Consider the following 24542-nt stretch of genomic DNA (forward strand, 5'->3'; position numbering starts at 1 on the left):
ATGGCTAAGGCGATGAAATCAACAATGAAAGAGACAAGACATAGATGGTGCCGGTGGCATGTTCTGAAAAATGCTAAGGACAGGCTAGGAAAGGTGTACTCAAAGCACAAAGGGTTCAAGCATGAATTCAACAAATTGGTAACTGATGAGATAGATATAACCAAGTTTGAAAGGACATGGGATACTCTGGTGAAAAAATACAGGCTGTCAAAGAACAAGTTCTTAAAGCGGCTATTCAAGTACCGAGAAAAATGGGCAAAACCATACTTCATGGGTATCTTTTGTGCAGGAATGACAAGCACACAGAGGAGTGAGAGTGCCAACCATATGTTGAAAAGATTCATCCAGCGAGCCGCGCCAATGCACCTATTTGTTTCCAAGTTCAATGAATTTCAAGGTGATCGAAATGACCAGGAATCAAAGGAGTCATTTGTCACAAACCAGGTAATGCCTAAAAATGATGGAACCACCAGTCTTATTAGCAGTGATCTACACACAAAAAAAAATCAATCTAGTGTTTTGTAGCCTTAAAAAGCATGCATGTTTATTTTTTCTTATGATCATGATTAGGTACCCCGCAAACTGAGAGTCGGTGTTCCAATAGAAAATCATGCTAACACAATTTATACAAGGGCTATGTATGAGAAATTCTACGATGAGCTCTTTGAATCAGGGAGATTTGCCATAACCTCAAAGATTAGTGAATCTGAATATCTCGTGACTGATACAAAACAAGACACTGAGGAAGCTACAACCCAATTCACCCTCACATTGCAAGGCACATCCAAGATAACATGCCAATGTGGCCTGTTTGAGCATATGGGGATGCTTTGCCGTCATGCACTTAAGGTAATGAGTAAAGTCCATTTTTGGCCATCCAACTCTTGCCTCGGTTTGGTTTTAGCCATCGAACTCCAAAACCGGGTATCTTTGACCACTGAACTATTAAAACCGTTCACATTTGGCCATCCAGCTGTTTTGGTGGCCAGTTTCGCTGACGTGGACGCCACGTGGCAGTGGGGCCCACTTGTCAGCATTACAACCCCTCTCTCTTCTCTCTATCTCCCTCTTTCTCTCTCCTATCTCATCTCCTTCCTCCTCTCTCTCCTTCCTGCTCGCCGGCGGAGGCCATGGCGCGGCGTCCTCGGAGCTCCGCCGGTCTCTCTCTCTCTCTGTCCCTCCTCCTCGTGCCCGGCGACCCAATTCCGACCTCAGCCGGCGGCGCCTCCCTCTCCCCCCTCTCCCTCTGTTGCAGCGCGCGGCGGGCGAGCTCGGATGGAGCTAGCGAGCGCCGTTGCTGGTCCAGTCGGCGGCGGCGGCGGCCATGGCGCGTGAGGGGCGCAGCCACTCGGGCCTCGCCGACGTGCTGCAGCAAGGGGATGGCACCACCTGCGGACGGAGTCGCTACAGGAAGCTCGCCGACGTCGTCGCGGAGAAGGCGGCAGCTCCCGAGATCGGTTCGTGCCGAGGCGGCCGAGAAGAGGGAGGCGATGGTCGCCTAGGCATGCGAGGCGGCCGGGCGAGCTCGAGCTCCGCCTCGGGCCTGCACCGCCGGCTTGGCGAGCTCGAGCGCCGCCGCGGGCCAGCGCCGCCAGGCAAGCGAGCTGCAGCCCCACCATGGGCCAGCGCCACCGGAGGCCCGCCGAGGCTCCCCGCCGTTCCTCACGAGGCCGGCCGCCGCTCCCGCATCGGCCTTCATGCCCGCGCCGCGCAGGCCACCAGCCGTGGGAGCAAGGGAGGGGGCCGGAGAGGAGGGAGGGGGTGGAGGGCCGCACACGCCGGAGAGGAGGGAGGGCCCTGCACGCGGCGGAGAGAGAAATAGGAGAGAGAGGGGGAAGAAAGAGAGAAATATGAGAGAGATAAAAAAATGACAGGTGGGTCCCACCAACATGTGGTGGCCACGTCAGCAAAACCACACCCAAAACCACCGGGATGGCTAAATGTGAACGGTTTTGAGAGTTCGATGGCCAAGGATACCCGGTTTTGGAGTTCGATGGCTAAAACCAAACCGAGGCAAGAGTTGGATGGCCAAAAATGGACTTTACTCTAAGGTAATTAATCCATTTGAAAATTCAATCATCTGCAAAGTGATTTGTCCATTAAAGATAAGCAAATACATTATCATTGCTTCCCAAAAAATTGGTAGGTACTTGTACACCTAGACAGGCCGGAGATACCTGCTGGAAACATAATGAGAAGATGGACAAAGGATGGCTTAGAACATTCGCTCTCAGTAGACACGAAGGCGACCATGGCTGCTCATAACGACAATATGCGCAAGAAACTCCTACTCACTAGAGTTTTCGAAATTGCCAACAAGGAAGCCACGTTGAGCGAGACAGCATTCCATCAAGCTATGGAAGCAATGAAAGACTCTACGAATCCACCTTTGGAACCAGCCCTTGCAGATATCACAAATACATCAACACCAGCCATCACCGAAGTGCGCCCAACAGCATGCCCACCTCGGACCATGCTTGGCGGCAGGCCGCCAAACACTGGCCTACAATCTTGGCTCGCAAGCAGAAAAAGATCCAGCAATAAAACAGCAAACTCCGCATCAGCTTTAGTTGCGGACTGGCTAGATGAAGAGAACCCTCCCACTAAGAGGCGGCGGTCAATTTCAGACATTCTATGCACGTGACCTGTCCCACTTATATCAGTATAAATGGAAGATCAGACATAACAAGGCCCAAAATACTGTCTATCAGAACCATATTTATGTTATTGACTAGCCCATCAACATTATGCAAGTACATGTGTTGATTAACCTTTAGGACTGCTATGCATGTACTTGACTTGTACTGTCCGCCATTCTACTCAATTCGACATTGCTGTATCGTGAATGAAACTTGTTCTGTTAGGATTTGCTATCATGTTGCAGTTTATTTGATACATTCCTGACCGATGTAGAATCAATTGTATATATGGCATAACACGGGGAATGATCCAATCATTCAATTGACAATTGGATAGCAAAACTTCTCAAAAACCACGCTACAAAATAATTAAAAAGCATGTATACGTGTTGTCAACCATTGACAAATCTATGTACATCTGCCAATACCAATTATTATGTACCACCAAAACATGATCGTGTAAGTTACTGCTTTTTCATGGACATATAAGGATATCACATTCAAATACCAGTTCCATTGGTCACAACCACATGGTGAGCTAACTTTAGAATATATTAAACTGAATACATATACAAGTTTACACAGGTTCACCTTCTTGTCATGATAAAATATAAACTTACATTTCCTCGATACGACTAGTGTTAATACAACGCTGCAACACAGCCTCTCCATAAGAACAAAACCAAATCCCATAACCTGCTCACAAATGTCCCATCTCCATCACCACGCACCCCCCCCAAACCAGCAACAATCACCGGCAAATGTAGACCCCAATGCAACAAAACTGCAATCTTTTCGATGCCTGCTTCACCAGTGGTGACCCATTGTTACAGTCCAGCATTTGAGTCATTCCCGCATCAGGTAGCATAGGCAGACCATCAGACAATCTAACCTCTGCATTGCACACATATAGTTCGTCACTCCTAGAGAACCCACAATCATAAGTTCCCTTGTCAGCATGGCCATAGATACATGCAGAAAAACAATCCTTCCCTGCAGCAAGATCAGACACATGCACTAATCCTCCATCAATGATACCCTAAGGCTGCCACTTCATACTGCTAGCAAATGAAGATTTCCCCAGGATGGAAACATTTCCCTTTCCTACTTCCTCCAACTCCAAAGATCACTCGACTCCATGAAACCACCTAGACAGCAAAAAAAAAACAAAATACTGACCCTCATATGTGAAACAAAATTTAAAAGCAGCTGCTTAAAATCTGAGGTGCACATTAACACAGTTACCTGGTTCAGTTAGATCAGAGCAAACAAAACTTCTCCTTTGCTACTTCCAACATACATACAACAATGGAGTTCACATCAAATATAATACTAATAATGCCACTGTCAAAGGTAACACCCACTAATCTCATTATACAGTGACCCAACCGCCTACAGCATTTAAAAAACCTCTTAATAAAGAACACCATATATATATATGCAATTTTAAAAAGAAATGAGCCATGAAACATAGGACAAATGCTGATGGTGTTGCAGGATGCATGAGTATGATGATTACACGAGAGTAACTAGGACTGGGTAGCCATGAAACTCAGGATAAAGGATGGAAATATAAAGTGCAATGTTTCTGAAATCAGAAAAAAATGCAAATGTATAAGACAACAGAGAGGCAGGGTTTGATTTTAGAAGCATCATATAAAACAAAAATATCTTAAAATAACAGTTACCAATAGCCCACTGCATTTTGAAGTAGATGACAAGGTGAAGATACTCACTGTAAGTGCAAGGAGGTGGACATTTGGATTTTTGTGTCCAATTCATTTTTTTAGCACCTTCACAACATCTTTTGATTCCCTGTTACAAAGAATGACATGAAGCATCAATAATTAACAGATAGTAGAACACCAACGGAAATAAATGAATTCTATTGTTTTTATGAGAAAAAAAAGTACATGTATGTATGCTAGAATCCTACATGTCAGATTATTTATTTGAGTCAGGTGTACTATTTGACACGGAGTCACAATCACTCACCACAAACCAAATAAAACAAATTACACTCATATATGGTTAAATTGCTTGGCAGCAGATTTCTAGCCTCAAAATAGACATATAAAAAATTTCGTATGTCGACCAAACCATTTGACTTGTACAGGACCACAAACGGTTTCCTGACTAGCGACTAACGACAGCCACTAGCTAATTACTAACTTTGGTCATTGTAAAATTGACAGTTTGGTTCATTTTGCTGCCTGTACATCGACAATTGACGGGATAAAAACGAGTCAATGTTTATACCAGTCTGGCAAATCAAAGCTACATAGGATGCAAAGGGCCCCCTCTACTTCAGAACAGTATAAATGTATAAGGTGGTCTTGTTGCCTCACCCAATCAAGCAATGAAGAACAAGGCATGAACGAGCAGCGACCGGTAATTCTAAATTCTCTAATTGTCATTCAACACTGACACAGGAGAAACTACTCTAATCGTCCTTAGGGGATTAGAATGGTAATTGATCGTAGATAGAAACCAGATTCAGCGCCCGCGACCCATGATCCTGGCAGGCAGCCGTCCTGATTACATCCTAATAATTGAAGCATTCAACAGTTTGGCATCATCAACCTCAAATTAGCCTGTCACCATTTCCGGAATGGCGAAATCATGCCTTCTCGCGATACAAAAATACATTTAACCACGAAAACAAGGCCACATGAAGACGGCCGTCACAACCCCCTCGCCGGGAAGATCAGGCACCGAATGCATCAAATCTGACAGCACGACAACATCGAATCCTCGGCCGTAATGGGCGGAATCTGGGTAGGATTGGGGTGAGAGAAGAGAGGGAGGGTACCCGGGGTCGCGGTTGCAGATGGCTCTCCATGTTCTTGGCCCAGCATGGAGCTCCGGGCGGATGAGCATGTCGCTTGTGGCCGTGCACCTTGGAGACCGTCATGGCGAGGGGTGGCTCCGACAGGGGCAACGGCGGCCGCTGGCTGCTCGGGACCGGCGCCGCAGCGGCTGCCGGGAACCACCTCCACCACCACCATCACTGCTGCAGCAGGTTCCTTGTTTTACCCCTTTTTTTTCTCTGGTGTGCCGTAGAAGGAAGAGCCGAAGAGCGGAAGAGGGAAGATGATGAAAATGGGAACGTAGTGTGAACACGGATCCTAGTATATGTTTGACTGGCAGCTTTAATCACTCAACGTCCAGCCATGTCAGCGTTGTTTAACACTCTCTCTCCGGCCACGCAAGCAAACATCACTTATCTCGAGGCGTGTATCTACGGTCGCCGAAATGGGTGGTACCTGCCATCCAGCGGCACCAGAACATTGCCGGACCGCCGCCGGCTGCGAGAAGCCTGGCATGTACGGCGGCAAGGACGATGACGTGGCGGCGCGCGGCGAGCGGCACGCGGGCGGGCGGCCGAGCGGCATGCGGGCTGGCGGTCGAGTGGGTGGCTGCCACGACGCCCGCGCCGGCGGCGCCCCCACGCGGCTGCGACGGCAGCCCCCCGCGAGGCAGCGAGGCATGATTCGATTGGGATGGAGGGGGTAAGGGCAATATAGACATTTTTCGATCCTAGATCCCAGCTGTTAGTGTTAGAGCTCTTCCACTGTTAATGGACGGAAGGACATAGAAGGAAAAAAAAACTTGACGGCAGCACATACAGGTAGTGAATTTTTTAAATATATAGAGGTCAAAAGCAATTTTGATAAGGACATATACATTAAAGTCTCAAGAGATGAAGATGAGGCAATATGTTATTTTTTTCATTTACACGCAACAGTTATTATTTATGAATAAAATTGGTAGCCGCCGGTGTTTCTTCATCTTTACAGTATCTCACAACGGATCACAAAGGTGTAAAAGATTTTGAAAGAGTTCAACTTTTAACAAAAAAAAAGAGTTGACAAGGGGGCACCATTTCTAGTTAGCTCATGAGAAGCAGAGGTGCTGATGGCACCCCCGGCTCCATGAGAGCAAACCTGAACATCCCCCTCCAGCCAACCCTGCCCCCCGAAGTGTGGGGTAACCAGAGTTAACCGAACCGACCGGTCCGGTCAAACCGCCGCCCTCCGGTAGCGGTTTACCGGACCGGTTTGACCGGTAACTGGTGGAAATCGGTTGAATTCAAATCCAAATTCAAATAAATTCAAAAAATCCCGTGCAACCGGTTCCGACCGGTTTACCGGCCGGTTTGACCGGTTTACCGGCCGGTTTTACCGGTTTACCGGTCGGTTTGACCGGTTTGAATTCAAATTCAAATTCAATAGCTCCCGTGCAACCGGTTTACCGGCCGGTTTTACCGGTTTACCGACCGGTTTGACCGGTTTACCGGCCGGTTTGACCGGTGGGCTTTAATGGGCCGGCCCATTTTTTTCTTTTTTCTTTTTGATTTAACTTTAAATCCCCGCAAACTATACTAAATGAACGAATTTTTGAGAAAATTTGACACTATTAGATTCATTGCACCTTGAAGTATTTTTAGGAATTTTTTGGGAATTTTTTATTTTTTGAATTTAAATTTAAATTTTGAATTTTGGCCGGTTGGGTACCAGACCAAACCGGAACCGGGCCGGACCGGTTTGACCGGTAACCGGTCAAACCGGACCGGTTCCCACCGGTTTGGTGAACCTTGGGGGTAACCAAGGTTAAAAAAACCAACCGAAACCGGTTCGAAAACTGCGGTTACCGGTCAAACCGGTCCGGACCGGTTCCAGTTTTAGTCGGTTTCAAACCGACCTAAATTTAAAATTCAAATTTGAATTTAACAAAATGAAAAAAAATTCCAAAAAAATTCTAAAAATACTTCAAGTTGCGACGAATCTAATGGTGTCAAATTTTTTCAAATATTCGTTCATTTAGTATACTTTGCGAGCATTTGAAGTTAAACAAAAAAATATGCATACAAAAGTATACAAATACAATGTAAAACATGTTATACATTGTATTAATGTAAAAGTAGTACAAAAGAGGATTGGAGGCTTCATTTAGGCTAAAATATATTATACAAACATTCATTTAGTATACTTTGCGGGCATTTGAATTTAAACAAAAAAAATTGAATTTGGCCGGTTACCACTCAAACCGACCGGTTACCACTCAAACCGGACCGATTTGAGTGCCAAACTGGCCGGCTAACCGGTCCAAACTGTTTGAACTGCCCAATTTAAATTTAACCGGTTTTTATTGGTAACCGGTCAAACTGGTCCGGTTTATCGAAACCGGTGGCCGGCGATTTGAACCGACCAGTCGGTAAGAAAAACCTTGGGAGTAACAGGCCTGCGCCACCAGGCCCGGGGTGAGAAGGGACAGCACGTCCTCTTTCATTCAGGTCTCAACGTGGCAGAATTTTCGGTTTGGCACTAAGAATCGTTGTGCCGTTCGTCTAGGAAGTACACGACCTCCGCTCCAAACAATTTGTATCAAAGAGGACTCGTGATGATAGTGCAGATTTATTGGTCATATTTCGTCGAACAAACAAACAGGGGCCTATTAGCTGAGTTGGTTAGAGCGTCGTGCTAATAACGCGAAGGTCGCAGGTTCGAGACCTGCATGGGCCATTTACTTTTGTTTTCTCTCTCTTGCTCTCTGTTTTTTACCCCCTCGAACGTCCGCCTCCCATGAACTGGACTGCAAATAGGCCGCATTTTTCCAACCAGCTGGGATCAGATACCCTGCCGACAAGTAGGAGGTCGACGACGTTTCATTCGAACATCGTCTCATTGCACATCTGTGTCTGCAGCAACGATCCAGAACCAGCTGATGAGCACCGATCCCCACCGGCCCTCGCTCCCTCTATTCTAAGCTACTACACTAACTAATTTGCGAACTCATCATCCATGTTGATGTTCGCACGCATCGATCTACTTGTGAGTTCAGTTTTTATGGTCCCTGTGTTGCCACTTTGACCATTGATGCAGTATGATGTATGTTTGGGTAATAAAAATAGGGTCTATTTTCACACACACGTATTAAAAGACTATGAAAGTACTCTTTAAGAGAAATATACACATATGAGTTTTATGTTTACAAACAAAATATTGACAGAGAGCTAGCTAGCTTTCAACAGTCAAAGATTTAAAAGTTTTATCAATTTTTGGTGAAGCATTAAGTATTTACAATCCACGGTAGTATATTACTTTGAGCACAATGCAGCACAATACTCAACACTATATTCCAAATTCTATAACAAAAATACATTGCAATATCCACATTTATTCGTCATTTTTCGGATTTATTAGTAGATGGATCGGAGATCCCTTTATCCAGCGGCACGGCACTTGTACACAAACTTAAAAGACGACGACGGAACTGGACGTGTATCCCATCTTCTCCAGGTTCGGCGAGACGGCGAGCTGGATCATGAGCGGCGGCCCGCAGGCGAGGGCCAGCGCGCCGTCGCCGCCCTCCGGCAGGTGCTCCCGCAGGATGTCCTCCGTCACGATCCCGACGCTGTACTCCCACCCCTCCTCCGGGCGCCTCACCTGGCTGACCACGTACCACACCTTGAACCTGCCGGGGAACTCCGCCGCCCACCGGTCCAGCTCGCCGCGCAGGAGGATGTCGTCCTCCGTCCGGTTGGCGTACACCAGGTGCATCACCGTCTCGTCCTCCGGCTGGCCGCGCAGCGCCGCCTGGATCACCTGGTACATCGGCGTGATCCCGCTCCCGCCGGCGACCATCGCGAGGCGGCGCGCCCTGCGCAGCTCGCCGCCGACCACGAAGCCGCCGCGGCCGAGGTACTCGACGCGGCCGAGGGGGCCCTTGACGCCGACGTAGGAGCCGACCGTGAGCGAGTCCAGGTGCTGGGACATGCGGCCGCCGCGGGGAAACTCGGGGTGCTGGTCCCGGAAGTACACCTTCACGAGGAGGTCGAAGTGGCCGGCCTCGTCCGCGGAGCTCGTCGGAGTGTACGCGCGCGCGCACAGCTTCCCGTCGATGTCGGCGCACACGAGGAGGTGCTTGCCGACGGGGAGGCCGAGCGCCTGGTCCGGCGCCGGCAGCGCGAAGCGGAGCAGGCGCACGTCGCGGGACAGCTCCTTCCTGCCGACGAGGCGGCAGATGACCTTCTCGCGCGGGTTGGAGAGTGCGACGGGCGCCCGCAGCGGCGGGGACCTGATCACGGCGGCCTCCTGGACGGGGGTGTCGCCGCCACCGCTGGCGGCGACGAGCTCGCCGATGCGGTACGCGCCGAGGAGCGCCTTGGCCTTGTCGGAGTGGATGGCGTCGAACTCCTCGGTGCAGTCGGCGCCGGCGTTGATGAGGATGCTGTCGGCGCCGCCCGGGTGGTCCTTGAGGTACGCGGTGCAGTCGTAGACGTGGCCGTGGACGACGATCCACGCTGAGTCCCGCGACGCGTGCTCGCGCACCTCTGCCATGGTGATCAACTTGCTGGTGGCGGTGTCCGCCAGCGTGGCCGACGTGCTCCGGCGGATCCCCGGCGCGGCGGCGGCGGCGGCGGCGGGGGCCTCCGCGACCTCGAGGTGCTTCTGCCGCGCCATCCACCCGCCCGGCTGGTTGCCCGGCTGCACCGGGTGGTCGAACACCATACCGATCTCCCCCTTGCGCGGCCGGCACACGTTGATCCTCACCCTGAACCAGCAGTTGGTCATCATTCCCTGCCAGCCAAATCGTGCGTGATCGTGATCAGAGATTCAGTCGGACACGGAGATGACAATGAGGCTAGCTAGCTGATCTGATTACCATGAGGTTCCAGGTGAGGTTCTCGGGCTGGGTGTTGAGCGACTGGTCCCAGGCGCGGACGGCGATCTCCCTGGAGGCGAGGAGGTCGGCGACCTCGACGTCGACGGACCAGAAGCACCAGCACCAGTACTTGCCGAACTTGGTGGGCTTCTCCGGGTGGTCGAGTGCGCAGAGGAGCCATGTCTCGCCGCCGTCCAGCGTCACCTCCACCCGCGTCACCTTCTTGCCGGCACCTACACGTACGAAAACAGAATGAATAATTAATCTGATTTTATTACTACAAAAAAAAGATGCACTTGATTCGAAAATTCGAAAATCAGACGGTGTAAAGCTAGCTCACCCGAGTAGGCGAACCCTCTGACGGTGTAGGCGCTCTGCGTGGTGGCGGCGTTGATGGGCAGGATGTCGCCGTGCGCCGGCGTCGTGATCACCGAGTTTGTGTTCATCTCGTTGATGACGTACTCGGGCTTGTACCACCACCCTGCTTTGTTTGTTGAAATAAACAGCAACCTAGCTCTTAATATGCATGTCCAATTGTCCATGAATGAAATTACTTGGTGGATCCAAGTGTGTTTCATTATGGTAATCCTGACCTTCGGCGTCGGCGAGCTTGGCGTCGACGTGGGACGGCAGGAAGCGGTTGTCCCGGTAATGGTAGTAGTTGTCGGACTCGGCGGCGGTGACGACAATGCGGCGGAGCCACTTGACCATGCGGCCGGCCGTGCAGCCGGGCACGATGACGCGCACCGGGAAGCCGTGGTCCGGCAGCAGCGGCGCGCCGTTCTGCATGTAGGCGAGCATGACGTCCATGGTCGGGTCCATGGCCTGCTTGAGCGCGATGCTGGTGCCGTACACGCACCCCCCGCCGCCGGCGCCGGGGAGGTCGTCGGCGCCCTCGAAGCACACGTAGCGCGCGCCGCGCTCGACGCCGCCGCACCGGCGCAGCACGTCGCGGAGCGGCGCGCCGCGCCACACGGAGGTGGACACGGCGCCGGGCCCCCAGTTGAAGCCTAGCGTCTGCCGCGCCATGTTCTGCTCCTTGCGCCGGCCGCTGGAGCAGGCGAGCGTCACGGGGAGCTCCAGCGCGCGGAAGTTGCCCCCGGCGAGGTCCGCCACGGTGAGCCGCGCGGGGCGCCGGACGAGGCCCGTCACCTCGGCGGTCCAGGTCTCCCAGTCCGCCGCCGCCCGCGGCACGGCGCCGTGGTTGCGCACGTAGTGGAGCGGGGCCGGGGTGACGAAGCCGTGCCGCGCGAGCAGCGGCAGCGGGGGCTCGCCGTTGAACGGGTGCCGCCCCGTGAGCCGGAGCAGCGACGGGCTGCGCTCGACCCACGCGTCCGCGGTGCCCTCGTCGCTGGGGTCGCGCACCGGCGGCTCCTCCACCGCCCGGAGATGGCGGAGGTAGTAGTGCGAGCCGCCGGAGAGCTCGTGGCGGCGACCCGGATGCTCGCCGTCGTCGCCGCCAGCCGCCTTATGGGGCGACGAGACGAGACGCACGGGGGAGCCACCAGCAGGTGGGTACGCCATGGCGGCGGCGTCGACGTCCGTGGCGAGCAGAGGCGGCGGGGAGCCCAGGTCGAGGCTGGTGGCCAAGTGATGCGTTGGCTCAACACAAGCTCCCATGATGGTGGATCGGCCGCAGCTGCAAGTGTAGAGCGTTGTAACGGTGATGACAAGGGAAGGCCGTTGGTGTCGCGTATATATACACATACACACCGCGCGTGAGCCGATGGAGCTCCCACAATCCGGCCAGCAGGTTGGGAGCCGCCATGGCAGAGGCTGACGTTGATCAACTGGGGCCTGGGGGACAGCGCCCAACCAAAACCAAAACAGCAAGTGGGTCGAGCGAGTTTCCTTTGAACTTTTGAAGAGATCAACTAAGATACTGTATATGGTTACAAACTAACTTACAGTATACTATGCCAGAAAATATATAAGGAACATATTAGGTACAAACCAACTTCTTCGTACAAACTATAAAAATTTCAATCTGGATCATCGGATCAACATCCACTTAATCTCCCTTGACTGGCAATTAAGTGATGACCGTTCCTGATGTAGCTACTGCATGCCGTGATGATGATCATCGTTTATTTTAGGGATGCAAACCACAGATAAATTATGTCTATGCTATATGCAACAAGAAACACCATTCACAAAAAAAAAATGCCAATGCAAGTGCCTGGTCAGCAAGGCGAGAATGCGTGCATGTTCTATCTCTTCCTCCTATCGTATGAGCTAATTAAATGAGGTGGGAACTAGTAAGTTCTTAACCATGTTTAGTTCCCAACAAATTTTCAACAGTACCCGTCACATCGAATGTTCGGATACATACATGGAGCATTAAATATAGTTGAAAAATAACTAATTACACAGTCTAACTGATTAGTACAAGATGAATCTTTTAAACCTAATTAGTCAATGATTAGACATTAATTGTCAAATAACAACGAAAATGCTACAGTATCATTGCAGGTTTTTACTTCTAATCGCGATTAAATCATTTTTGACCCCCCATAGCTTCTCCGCAGTTCCTAGGCTCACAAATTTGAACTCCTAAGACCATCATGTAAAGGCACGCCACTATATTTTTTTTTCTCGAGTACGCAATAGAATTGTGCATCTTTGTATTGAGAAGATAAAGTTGAACAATTAATAATAACACAAGCCCACGGTGAATGAGCCAGCCATCGTCGAGTTATACACGTAGGAGCAACCAAGAGCTAATAAGCTAATCGCATGATGTTATACTCCGCGCAATCCAAAACCTTCTCAATATATGCTAATACGGAGCCTTCAGAAGACGTTCATAGCTAGGGATCAGTGTAGGTGCATGTATCTGATGAACATATGCGTATGAGTTCCGTGAAAAGACAAACAATAAACATCCTCACATCATTATCACCATGAGGTTACACACTTGCAACAATTGGGGACTAGGTTTTCCCTTGACTTTGCCCTTGTCAACAAACAAATGAAAACATCTAGCTAGACTCTCTCTCAGAATGGGTCCAAGTAAAACACTCTGGATCAATTCTTTTTTTTCTCACACTACTTGGGAAATTAACCTAATTAAGAATCGTTGGCTACATACGGCACGTATATATACTATTTAGTCAAAGCATCTGCACCCAAAGCGCATGAGCACGTGTATGTTGCATTCGAAGTTTGAAGCTTGAACCCCCATTAGATGCTCTTGCACGTGGCGATATATACGTAGTGACGCACTAATGATAAAACGATGAGCCTTTTTACGGTGCACAATACTACCATTTAGTAGTATAGAGTGTATTGTGCACCGTAAAAGTCCTCTAAAATGATAGCGTTGATCTCTAGTTATCCAGATGTGAAATGCCTATTTATTGGGCAGCGCGTGTCCGCCTTGTATTCGCTTTGTCCATATCAACAAATAACTCGAATACCTTAGACTTTTCCGAACACAGCTCCAAGAACTCTCCAAAGTCAGACAGCTGTAGTTCGAATATATTTCAAAAAATTCGTATGGATATTTCAATCGATCCAAGAAGTTTTCACAAGCTGACTGCACCGTATTTATCTAGAGATCTACCCAGGAAATCTTTAGAGAAACAAAGGACACGCATCCACCCAGCTAAGATCCAGATCAAGATCCACATTGACTACATACTTTGAAGTAACAACATGCTATATTCCATCACACCAACAACAGCACACGTGTAGCGTTGACCGTGTACACAACTACACATTCTCTTATGCTGTACGGTGGTAAATTATAATCCAACAAAATGTGTAATATAATACTCCCTTTGTTCTAAAATGTAGATCATTTTGAATTTTCTAGATTCATAGGTTTTACTAATAGAGATACACCATCAACTCAAGCCGTGGTATTGTTTATAGTGACTAATTTGCAGGGAGATGAGCCAACTAATGCCGCCAGCGATTAAACTTGCGTGCTGTTACTATCACCGTAGTCACACACCTTATCGAAGGATTAATGTTGCCAAATAGATAAGTTAAGTTGGTCCACTAGGCCGGCGGCTACTTTTAATTGAATAAATGGGACCAAAGTTAGTAAGAGATCAACTTACAAGTTTTGTTCATGTACGTCGAGTGAGCTAAATCCATATGGAAGAGATGGGTACATATTCTTTTGATTGGAAATGATCCAAGAGAGGGGACAGATCGAGGTCTACAAGCAATATACTAAGTAATAAAGCAGGTCAGGGATATAGACACTTTCATTCATTCATTACGTGCAAACACTAGATTTAAGATTGACTATAGAACAGAGCCAGGTGTGCATGTGGCAGAACCAAATTTCCCTTTGACATAAAAGATGCCTCTTTGTAAAAATCTTTTGGAGGCAATTTCGATTCAATGAGTGGGAAAAACATGCACTAGGATTTGAACAGTTCTTGTGATGATGGAATGGTTTTTATTGGTTATTACAAGTTTCATACCTAGGTTGGAATGCCAACAAACACTAAGCAAAAAGACTACTAGTAATTGACAACAACCCATGTTTGAAAGATCTCACGAATGGCTGTTATCTACTTATCTCTAGGACATAACATGGCTTTCGAGAATTTAAACACTAAAGAGTGAAAACTGTTCGGCTTGAATGTAACCGTCTGAGTGACAGCAATAAACAATCAAGTAAGAGCATCTAGAATGGTCAAAGTGGACGATCTAGTAGGTCAACTCAGCATGGCCATGAATAGAGTTAGGATTAGGTTATGACACTTCCCAGCGGGCCATTGGCTATGCTTGGGCCGAGCTGGAGAGTTGTCAGGCTGGTACAGCATGGCACAACACAACTAGACCAGTGTGCTGACAAAACACAAAACGATGATGCAGAATGAAGTATGAAAATTTTTTGGTCGGCATTTGCTCGTAATTTGGCAAACTGCACAAATCATGAGAAGTTGGTTAGAAGAGCTACTTCATTATTTTGTTTTGGTTGGCATTTGCTGGTAGCCTAAGTGATGTTTTTTGTTACTTTGGCTATATAGACATTCACCTTCGAGTAATGTCCGAGGCGGAACTCTTTCCTTGATTAAAAGAAATGGCAGCCCCTTATGGCATTGGAAGCCGACTCACCCCATGCCTGCCGGGCATCCTCGTCCGATCAGGATAGGATATGGAGTAGGTTTCCCCTTTACTTTGTCTTTGTCAATGAAGAAACTTCAAACTGCATTGAGTTTGCAAACCAAGTCCCTGGGTCAAATAGCTCCTACTTCTGCTTAGCTTGAAACCATTTCTCTTAGCAACCAGGCAGAGTCCGATGACGTGGCACTAGCTCGCAAAAAGTGCTCAAAACTTGCCAGCTCTTGCCCCCCTGATCTGGGTCAATTCGCTGGACCCAATCTGCTGCTACCACTATCATATAGTTCTAATCCGATCCTCTCCCATCACTAGCATATAGTTCTATCTTCTCTGTCTCGCATATAGTTCTAAACTTTTAATAAAAACATTAGGCTAGTTTCGAGATTTTTGTGGGGGTTTAGAGAGGTTGCTAGGACGGTGAACGACCAAAGTGTATATGCTGGGGGAAGTTATTAAAGATGAAAAGGCTGGTAGAGTGAGAGAAAATGCATCTCGGAATGCTCGATGGACATGAAAAAGATAGTTGCCGCTTAATGAAGACATGAAGACAGTGTGATAAACACTCTTAGTCTGTCACTCGATTTAGTGAAATCTCTCTTAGTGAAATCGCAAAACCTTGTTGCGAAAACTGACTTTACATGTCAAAAGTCATTCTCGTTCCAAATTCCACTTCTCTCCCACTATTTGCTCCTCCAATTCAACCTGCACCATTGGAGCATGAGGTAAATCAGGAGGAGGAGGAGGAGGAGGAGAAAGGAAGAAGGAGAAGAAAGAGAGGAAAAAATAGATGATATTGAGGAGGAATATGAGAGCCTCCTAGCATGGAAGGCTGCATCCGCCTCTGCTCACCTTCATCTCTAAGGTCCTATTTGGTTGGGGAGCCGAGCGGGATGGAGCGCCTTCATTCTTTGTTTGTTGCATATAGTTGAACTGAGTCGTCCCAACGAGTGAATATTCGCTCAATATCCAGGACGGGCTCTTTCCGGAAGAAAGACCGAACGAGTTCATCCTAGTTCATCAACGTCGTCTCTTACCATCTCCACTTCCTCACGGTGTTGTCCATCTCCCTAAGATCATCTACTCCTTGCGACTCTTGCCAGCCCGGAGCCTAAGCGTCGAGCAGTTACTAGCCCAAACTCCGGCTCCCACAGGTAGGCAGTAGTGAATCGAGAGACGTAGCTTCGATTTGGGTGGCAGCATGACAAACTGATCTGGCCTGCGATGGACCAATTTTGAGAGGTGAGTGACAACCCCGATGGCGGCGGCATGATGAATCCAGTGGCATTGCAGGTGGCCAACGGGGCGACGAAAGCAGCGGTGCAGGCCGGCGGCAACGCGACATAGCCCGAGCAGCAGGCTACAGCGACGGGGTGGCAGAGCCCACACCAGCGGCAGGTAGTGCATGGGGGCCTGTGTCGGCTCTCAAGAAGGAAAGAGGGGAGGGAGAAGAGAGGTGCATGACAAATGGAACCCACAAAACAAACGGGAGTTAACAAAATAAGAGCCGACCAAATAAAAAGTGAAGATGTTCCATCCCTCGAACAAGACAAAAAGTTGTAGCCGTTCCATCCCTCTAATGTGGAATGAAATTGTTCCATCCTTACTCGCTCTCTAACCAAACGCTATATAAACTCCTCATCCCATTATTTTCTCCTATTCGGTTTGTAGGCCAGCGCACTCACCTTCGTCTTAGAACCTTCTCCTAAGACAGTGGCGAATTTAGGATTTCTAGTTAGAGTGGTCCAATAGAAGACGTTTTAGATATTTTAGTGAATAAGTCTATTTAATCTTAGAAATAATATAATTTGTTATTTTTCACCTTCTTAATTCAATTATAATTGTTGTAAAACAATAACCAGCATCTATTTTTTTTTTCTTTGAGTAATAAGGAAACATAAGAGAAAAGGAGAGCCAAATTTTAAGTTGGGACGGGGAATAAGAGTGCTTGGGCCAAATTTTAGAGTGGGGCCCACCCCATGCATTTCCAAACTTAACTTGAGATTTTTGCTTGTATGCTTTTATTTCACAACAGTTATCTCTACACGTGTGAAATGTGATTGTAACTTGTACTATAAACATGTGTTTAAAAGAAGTTTTTCCTAGTTCCATAAAATGGGTTCCACACTTACCCTGCATATCGGAACGAGTTCCTTGGCCGCGAAGGCTGGTAGGCAAACCGCACCCCGGCACCCCCGTTTGAGCACGCGCCCATCCAGCGAGGCGCACCCCCGTTGGAATCCTGGCTGTGGCTGGCCTCCGAGGCTGGGAGTCGGGACGCGTACCCATTAGCTGTCGCGTCGGTTACGTTTCGCTGCCCCCCTTCCCCGTTCGGCCTTCACAGCCCCGCACCCGGCAGCACCAGGGTCGAACCGAATCGAATCCTCCGGAACTCGCCGCCGCTTCTCCTCGCAGCCCGGGAGCCTCCGCACCGCCGCCGCCGGCCGATCCGATCGACCGACGATGTCGTACGCCTACCTCTTCAAGTACATCATCATCGGCGACACAGGTCCGTCGCGCTCGCCCCTCCCGCTCCCGAACCCCCCGCTGATCCTCCGATCCCCGCGCGGCCCGCGCCCCGGGGGGGGGGGGGGGGGGGGGGGCGAGATTGGGTGGGATCCGCGCGGCCGGGGGATCCGCTGCTCGGGGTGCCGCGTTGGCCGCCGGTGCCGGTGGATTTATGCGCGCGGCGGTGATTTGACGGGTCGGGTCGGTTTGTTTGTGCTTCGCAGGCGTGGGGAAGTCGTGCCTGCTGCTGCAGTTCACGGACAAGCGCTTCCAGCCCGTGCACGACCTCACCATCGGCGTCGAGTTTGGCGCCCGCATGATCACCATCGACAACAAGCCCATCAAGCTCCAGATTTGGGACACGGTCCGTCCTGTGCTCCTCTAGCCTCTCGCCCCTTCTGTTTCGTTTTCTTCCATCATCTGTGCCGTTTTGTGCTGTGCGAGCAGCTTGAAGATATATTCTCAATCTATCCTTAAACAATGAACAAATCATTGATTCAGAACATTTGTCCTGGACATCATTTATTTAAGGATGGAGGGACTGAGGGAGTGGAGATTGTACTTATATCATTTTTATTCTATGTGATTGCAATGCAATCTCTTCCTTTAGTCAAATGTTCTGATGGTCCGTTTGATATATTTCCAAGAACTGACTCTTGTGACTACAGCATGTTTAAAGCCTCTCTTATTACCATTTCCCACATAATTTGGATTTTCAGTTCATGTTTATCTTTGTGATCAGTTGTTTTGTTGTTCATGATATCATCATGTTGGCTTTGCTTATTTACATGACATGAGTTTGTGGTGGTGATTGCATAATTTGCTGCAACATGGTTTATGCTTGGAAGTGCCTGTTTCTGGAGTTCAGTATGTACCTTTCTTGTTGAGTTTGATTTCATGAAGCACGATAATCTCATTTGATTGTCAGTGAAATTACAGGCTGGCCAAGAATCATTTAGATCCATTACTAGATCGTACTACAGAGGGGCTGCTGGTGCCCTTTTGGTTTATGATATCACCAGGTACTTGTGGTTTTGGGGGTTACTTAATACTTATCTTATTTGTGCACATATAACCACTGGTGATGCTTACATTTGACACACAACTTTAGGAGGGAGACCTTCAATCACCTCGCAAGCTGGCTAGAAGATGCAAGACAGCATGCAAATGCCAACATGACAGTTATGCTGATTGGAAACAAATGTGATCTGTCTCATAGGCGTGCTGTAAGCTACGAAGAAGGTGAACAGTTTGCCAAGGAACATGGTCTGGTTTTTATGGAGGCGTCTGCGAAAACTGCACAGAACGTCGAGGAGGTAATCTTTTATGCCCTACACATTTTAACTACGATTGCCCAGCTCATGTTTTTGTCTGACCGTTTTAACATCATTTTTCTGATGTAGGCATTCATTAAGACAGCTGGAACTATATACAAGAAAATCCAAGATGGCATATTTGATGTATCAAACGAGGTCAGTTCTTAGCTGCTTGCTTTCCTTTAGCGTTTGTTCAAGGTTGGGCTAACCATAGATTACTGAGATTTGCAAGTTTAAAGTGCAGTAATGATTGATTTTAATGTGGGATTGGTCTTAAATCTCGTTGCTGCTATGAGTTATTTTTGCTAGCTTGCCACTAGAAAATTGCAAAAATGCTACCAGAACTGTGATTTGATTTAAGTAGTTTTGCAAAATAAATGAATAAGTGACAATTTTGCAAATGCCTCTAAACCCTTTCATCTGTGACTGTACAAGTCTACAGAAATGTTGAAATCTTTGTAGAAATATGCTGGAGACTGAAAATATTTGTGGGGTACCTGATGCATTTGTTTACTATGTAGTTCTTGTTCTTTTGTGTAGGATTCCCAGAATTCAGAAACATTTTATGATGCAAGAAACATCTTACAACTCGTCAAATTAAAACATTTTCTATTAGCAGTAGGAAGTGTTGCTATGCAATTCTAGATTTCAAGAATGATCATAGCATTAGCTTATGACTCAAGATCTTAAAGTTGTACTCCTAATTTATTGTTTCATATAATATTGAGTTCTTTCTTATCTACATGTGAAGTATGAATGTGTAATAATAGGCTTCCTTTAAGTTTTGTATTGATGATGTTCGAGAAAAGGAGGTTTTGTAATGATGATATTGCTGGTGTGATCTCAATTTAGAGTACTATAACATTTATCAAATACATGAACCAAGAATTTGAATATTCTTTTCGTATCTTTTGGGTAGGAGAAATTTTCTGTCACTAATGTGAATGTCAGGATGCAGGCTGGCACACCTTAGAATTCTCTTTATTTTTGTCGTTGGAAAGATGCAGGCTGGCACACCTTAGAATTCTCTTTATTTTTGTCGTTGGAACACTGGATCTTATATATTTTGCATTATATAATGCCTTCTCTAATTGCTGCAGTCCAATGGAATCAAAGTTGGCTACGCTGTCCCCAACTCGTCTGGAGGTGCTGCTGGCTCGTCCTCTCAGGCAGGTGGCTGCTGCAGCTGAGGGGGTGGCGACAGATCATACCATTGCTCAAGATTCTCCCTGCAAATATCTTGATGGAGCCTATAGCTGGCACCGGATGATTTGTTCTTTCAGCAAACCGTAAACAAACCTTAAATCAGTGTTAGCTGTCGTTTATACTGTGCAATCTTTCTGTAAATCCAAAACATTCACGATGTCTACCCTTTAGTGTCTGCTGTAACAAAATTGAAATCGGTTTATGGTATTCATTTGTTCAAAATGTAAATATGCTTCTCTGGCCTACCATTTTGTTTATCTTGGCTGATTTCCGCTATGTAATCTGATGATGCTAATGTTGTGCCTCGAGGATCTGGCAGACAATTTAGTAGAATCTCACCCGGATTGCATCAGCGGAATCTAACTATGATTACTTAAGAAAAAAAACAATTTCCCCGCAAAACACTGCATGAGTGATTCTGCATTTTCTTCAGAATACCTGCGGTGGAGGCATAGAACACCTGCGGCGAATAGATAGGTAACCATGGCCGTTGTTCTAAAGTCAACGGTACCGTTGTTGAAAAGAATCGAAGCTGTCTACCTTACTTTGACCTATTACACCAGTGACAGTGATCAGAAAGGTTGCATGGTTGACTTCACATGAATTTAGTCATCACGCAGCAAGAACATACTGATATGAAAGCAGATTACATTGCAAAGAAGTTCAGGGGAAGAGCGTATGGCGTGTAACATCTAACCATCAACTCAATCCACAGCAAGAACAGACGGCACCAACACCATTGCCTTAACAAAAGTGATACTCCGTACATACTGATATGAAAGCAGATTACATTGCAAAGAAGTCCACAATGCAATTTCCAAATGGGCAGCAAGCTCAACGTCCCCGACCCCGACCGCGCCCACGACCACGGCCACGCCCACGTCCCAAAGGCTTCCCTGGTTTCACATGAATGTTGGATCAGACACTGTTGCTGGCAGTAATCAAGTCTAAAAGATTCAAGGGAAGAAAAATAATTGCTGACCTGAAGTTGGCTTCTTAGGTTTGACCCTTGGTGTTTCCTCAACCAGCAAAGTCTCCAAGTTTAAGCTGTCAGGAAGGATATAATAGCGGATGTTGTTTCCTCTCACACTGAGGTGATCAAGGGTAACAGGATTTTTCCCTTTCAGTGTGAGCTTCACAGTCTTCAGATGAGTATTCATGCTGATATCAACGCCTACAAAGTGATCAGAAATTTAGAACACAGCACCAAATAATCTTATTTCTAGCTCAGTCTCAGGAGAGAATGACAGAGAACATTAATGCAATGTTAAATAAATAATTACAATAACATGGCCCCAAAGATGCTATCATATGGCTGTAAGGCCAGTAAAGACTGTCAGTGACATTTGCTGCCAAATCCTACTGAAAGGTCTAATTTTCATGTGGATTTGGACCCCATACGAACACAAATAAATCCCACAATGGAATTTCCTGCGCTGTTTCTAGAAAGTATTAATACATTCAACAACAGCCGGATAGCAAACTTCAAAGTTCTACCCAATTGAGGTTTTGCATCTAAATTTCACTAGTAATTTCCTTTTTCAACAGGGACACACCAATTCTACCAAAGAAGAAAAGTCCAAAAAATTTCGAGCATTTGAGGGGTGAATTCAGTGATACATTCTTATAAATCACAAATGAATGACAAAATGTTGTTTACTTTCAGGTGTTAATTACTGGATAGTGTAGTAAGTGCTAAATGTCACCAAAACAACTTACTACCTAAATTTAGTTGCTCGTATATTGTGTCAGAATCGATCGACAAGATGCAATTCAATTAAAATAAAGGCTGATAACTTGTGAAACATTACACTATGACCATGAGCAATTGATCCTAAGTAGCATTAGCGCAGTAGATAAAGAGCATTTGCATATGGCAAATATAAGTCCTTTAGGACATCAATACGGTCTCCTTTATGGCAAATAACAATATCTATAAAAATATCGTTTCAAATAGAAAATTTTCCAGGACGAATATAGTATTATCAATTTAATGCTGCCAATCTATACATTATTGATGGTACAAGTTAAAATGTGTTTGACTCAGGACAAACCTAAATGGACTTATATTTAGAATCGGATGTAACTCTTTATCCGATACCTTAAAAACCTGATAGCATGGATTTCTTGAAAGATTCAACAAGACAAGGACAGTAAAAATTACTCTTCAAGATTAAAATAAGTGCACTATTACACACTCAATAAGCCAGCATAACATGAAAAATGAAAGTTGAAACCTAAATTTGAACACCTATTTGAAAAGAAAAAAAAAGGTCTTTGAAGCCAAAAATAGATGCTTGGTTCACCAACCATTTTCGAGCATCTACCATAGGACAGATTTGTTTTAGGTTTAATTTTGCAGAGTCTTTCATTTTTCTTTCAACCTCATTTGGTTCTTAAGATCAAAAACCACCTAAAAAGTTGTCCTATCTCCGCATAACTTTTCTTTCAACCCCATTTGGTTCTTCAGATCAAAACCACCTTAAAAGTTGTCCTATCTCCGCATAACTTATGAAAACAGGAGAAGGCTTTATCTGACTAGAAGAAGAAGAGCAACATCATCCAATATAATGAGGCATTAGAAAACATGAGATCAACAAAAAATGATCAACACTTCCCATCAGACTTGGGTTGCATTTGACATTGTCTTCCATTTCGGCATTGGGCTTTTCAGACTGAAGTGACATCGGCAGTTTACAATATCTTATGAATGGAAGAGCAACATTACTCAGTGAAATCAAGCTTTAGCAACAATGCAACCAACTGAAACTAATCAATACTTCCCACTGAAACTAATCAATACTTCTCACTAGACTTTCCAACCCTCCATATTGTTAAAAGCTAGCAGCAATCAGCATGGACTACAGCAACATGACAAACCAACGTGTGTTACACAAAATGCTAACAAATTATTTCAAATCACACAAACAGAACAGCTATGAAAGGAAATTATCCGAATATAGAGATGGCTAAAATCCACTATTCGGACCAGGCAGCAACTGGAAAACAGCAAAAGATCAACCATTGCCTCTGCTAGTCACAAGGTCCTGATTTGCGTCATAAGCACAATACTAAGCCTATAATTTTCTAAAGCCCACACACCCAAAGTGCCCCCGTTAAAAAGAAGAAAAAAAGCAACCTAGTTCTCGCAGCAGTAAAACTGCAGGACGTCATACCGATGATGGTTCCGTGGACGACGGTGCCGTTCTTGAGCTCGATGGTCACCGTCTCGTTGTTCAGCTTCATCAGGAACCTACGAAAGCGCAATCCCCGCCCAAATCCGCACCGATTCGTGCGAAATTGCACCAAACAGATTCAGCGAAGTGAAGCGAATCGAGGGAAAAGAGAACCAACGGAGGATGCTGGCTTACCTGACAAGCTTCATCTTGGAGGCGCTTGGTGGGGGACGACGGGGCGGAGGTAAAGCTAGGGTTTTTGCGGGGGAGCTGCTGCCTCGAGCTGATTCGGAGCGGGGGAGGAGACATAAAACCCCTTCCCGATCTGCTGTGAAGGTGCGAGATGGGCTTAAATGGGCCGTGGTTGGTCCTATGATGGGTTTGCATGGGCTTCAACAACCTATTTCGGGCCGGCTACGAAACCCACATAGGAGACTTAGATACTTCCCACTTTTAACCCCTGATGCATTCAGATTGCATCAGGACCGAAGGGTTTCAGTTTACAGTACATGAATTGCGCTTCGAGTGAAGCTTCCACGAAGCCATAGAAGATGCCAAAATCAGCGGCCAACTGCATTCCTTAGCTTCAGAGTTTGGGCTGAGAAACGTAACTGGAAAAAAAGCTACTTTTCAATCACTTTCATAGCAGATAATCATTTTAGTTCACAGTTCACACCACACTGCATGTTGGCACCCCCCGACTTTCTGTTTGGAAGATCACGTGATGGTGAGGTCGTCACCATAGAACACGGAAAGGAAACAAGCTATGGATATGCTGGAAGAACTACAGTTTTACCGCCATGTCCTGTCCATAACTCGATAACATGATGATCTGTGACCCATGAATTCTCCCGGTAGGAGCAAGAAGAACCCAGTATCCCAGGAAGCTCCTCCCATTAGTGCCAGCAAGGCAAGTATAGGCAACCCCAGCATATATATATCTCAAA

General features: G+C 46.9%; 4 protein-coding genes, 1 long non-coding RNA gene and 1 other non-coding gene across 8 annotated transcripts; 3 read left to right on the top strand and 3 right to left on the bottom strand.

Annotated features, from left to right (window-relative positions):
- LOC120655157 (protein FAR1-RELATED SEQUENCE 5-like) lies at positions 1 to 2644 on the top strand. The gene is made up of 3 exons (XM_039932897.1): positions 1 to 444; positions 571 to 849; positions 2147 to 2644. The coding sequence occupies exons 1-3, from the start codon at positions 1 to 3 to the stop codon at positions 2642 to 2644; spliced, it is 1221 nt and encodes a 406-aa protein (XP_039788831.1).
- A 543-nt stretch (positions 2645 to 3187) lies between these two features.
- On the bottom strand, positions 3188 to 5918 carry LOC120656979. Its single transcript, XR_005668048.1, has 3 exons — positions 5452 to 5918; positions 3885 to 4454; positions 3188 to 3787 (listed from the first exon to the last, which is right to left on the bottom strand). It is a non-coding gene; the product is annotated as an uncharacterized LOC120656979 (long non-coding RNA).
- A 2172-nt stretch (positions 5919 to 8090) lies between these two features.
- Positions 8091 to 8164, top strand: TRNAI-AAU. Its single transcript has one exon. It is a non-coding gene; the product is annotated as a tRNA-Ile (tRNA).
- Positions 8165 to 8875: 711 nt separating this feature from the next.
- On the bottom strand, positions 8876 to 11927 carry LOC120655163 (nitrate reductase [NADH]-like). Its single transcript, XM_039932906.1, has 4 exons — positions 10901 to 11927; positions 10648 to 10788; positions 10308 to 10540; positions 8876 to 10222 (listed from the first exon to the last, which is right to left on the bottom strand). Exons 1-4 carry the CDS (start codon positions 11925 to 11927, stop codon positions 8897 to 8899), a joined length of 2727 nt encoding a protein of 908 aa, XP_039788840.1. The 3' UTR covers positions 8876 to 8896.
- Positions 11928 to 17563: 5636 nt separating this feature from the next.
- LOC120706679 (ras-related protein Rab-2-B-like) lies at positions 17564 to 20676 on the top strand. The gene is made up of 6 exons (XM_039991376.1): positions 17564 to 17898; positions 18122 to 18261; positions 18837 to 18919; positions 19009 to 19213; positions 19301 to 19369; positions 20314 to 20676. The coding sequence occupies exons 1-6, from the start codon at positions 17853 to 17855 to the stop codon at positions 20401 to 20403; spliced, it is 633 nt and encodes a 210-aa protein (XP_039847310.1). The 5' UTR covers positions 17564 to 17852; the 3' UTR covers positions 20404 to 20676.
- Positions 20677 to 20945: 269 nt separating this feature from the next.
- LOC120706688 (small nuclear ribonucleoprotein SmD1a-like) lies at positions 20946 to 23953 on the bottom strand. 3 transcript variants are annotated; one of them, XR_005688399.1, is made up of 5 exons: positions 23791 to 23921; positions 23596 to 23704; positions 21402 to 21593; positions 21077 to 21315; positions 20946 to 21039 (listed from the first exon to the last, which is right to left on the bottom strand). XR_005688399.1 is itself a non-coding variant. In XM_039991396.1 (4 exons), exons 1-4 carry the CDS (start codon positions 23802 to 23804, stop codon positions 21254 to 21256), a joined length of 345 nt encoding a protein of 114 aa, XP_039847330.1. In that variant the 5' UTR covers positions 23805 to 23953; the 3' UTR covers positions 20989 to 21253. The 3 variants fall into 3 exon arrangements, 2 of the variants coding, with proteins under 2 accessions (XP_039847330.1, XP_039847322.1); XM_039991396.1 differs by having other exon boundaries at positions 20989 to 21315; positions 23596 to 23672; positions 23791 to 23953; XM_039991388.1 differs by having other exon boundaries at positions 20989 to 21315.
- Between the last annotated feature and the right edge of the window lie 589 nt (positions 23954 to 24542).

Source organism: Panicum virgatum, chromosome 1K (assembly GCF_016808335.1).
Source record: "Panicum virgatum strain AP13 chromosome 1K, P.virgatum_v5, whole genome shotgun sequence".
NCBI lineage: Eukaryota > Viridiplantae > Streptophyta > Magnoliopsida > Poales > Poaceae > Panicum > Panicum virgatum.

Coding starts and splice junctions, on each gene's coding strand:
- LOC120706688 (XM_039991388.1), bottom strand. CDS start 23,904: ATGTCTCCTCCCCCGCTCCGAATCAGCTCGAGGCAGCAGCTCCCCCGC. Junction 23,705..23,790: donor TCCAAGATGAAGCTTGTCAG/GTAAGCCAGCAT, acceptor CGCACGAATCGG/TGCGGATTTGGGCGGGGATT. Junction 21,316..21,401: donor ACCTAAGAAGCCAACTTCAG/GTCAGCAATTAT, acceptor ATGTGAAACCAG/GGAAGCCTTTGGGACGTGGG.
- LOC120655157 (XM_039932897.1), top strand. CDS start 1: ATGGCTAAGGCGATGAAATCAACAATGAAAGAGACAAGACATAGATGG. Junction 445..570: donor AGTCATTTGTCACAAACCAG/GTAATGCCTAAA, acceptor GATCATGATTAG/GTACCCCGCAAACTGAGAGT. Junction 850..2,146: donor TTTGCCGTCATGCACTTAAG/GTAATGAGTAAA, acceptor AAAAATTGGTAG/GTACTTGTACACCTAGACAG.
- LOC120706679 (XM_039991376.1), top strand. CDS start 17,853: ATGTCGTACGCCTACCTCTTCAAGTACATCATCATCGGCGACACAG. Junction 18,920..19,008: donor TTGGTTTATGATATCACCAG/GTACTTGTGGTT, acceptor ACACAACTTTAG/GAGGGAGACCTTCAATCACC. Junction 19,370..20,313: donor TATTTGATGTATCAAACGAG/GTCAGTTCTTAG, acceptor TAATTGCTGCAG/TCCAATGGAATCAAAGTTGG.
- LOC120655163 (XM_039932906.1), bottom strand. CDS start 11,927: ATGGGAGCTTGTGTTGAGCCAACGCATCACTTGGCCACCAGCCTCGAC. Junction 10,789..10,900: donor CAAGCTCGCCGACGCCGAAG/GTCAGGATTACC, acceptor CAAACAAAGCAG/GGTGGTGGTACAAGCCCGAG. Junction 10,541..10,647: donor CAGAGGGTTCGCCTACTCGG/GTGAGCTAGCTT, acceptor TCGTACGTGTAG/GTGCCGGCAAGAAGGTGACG.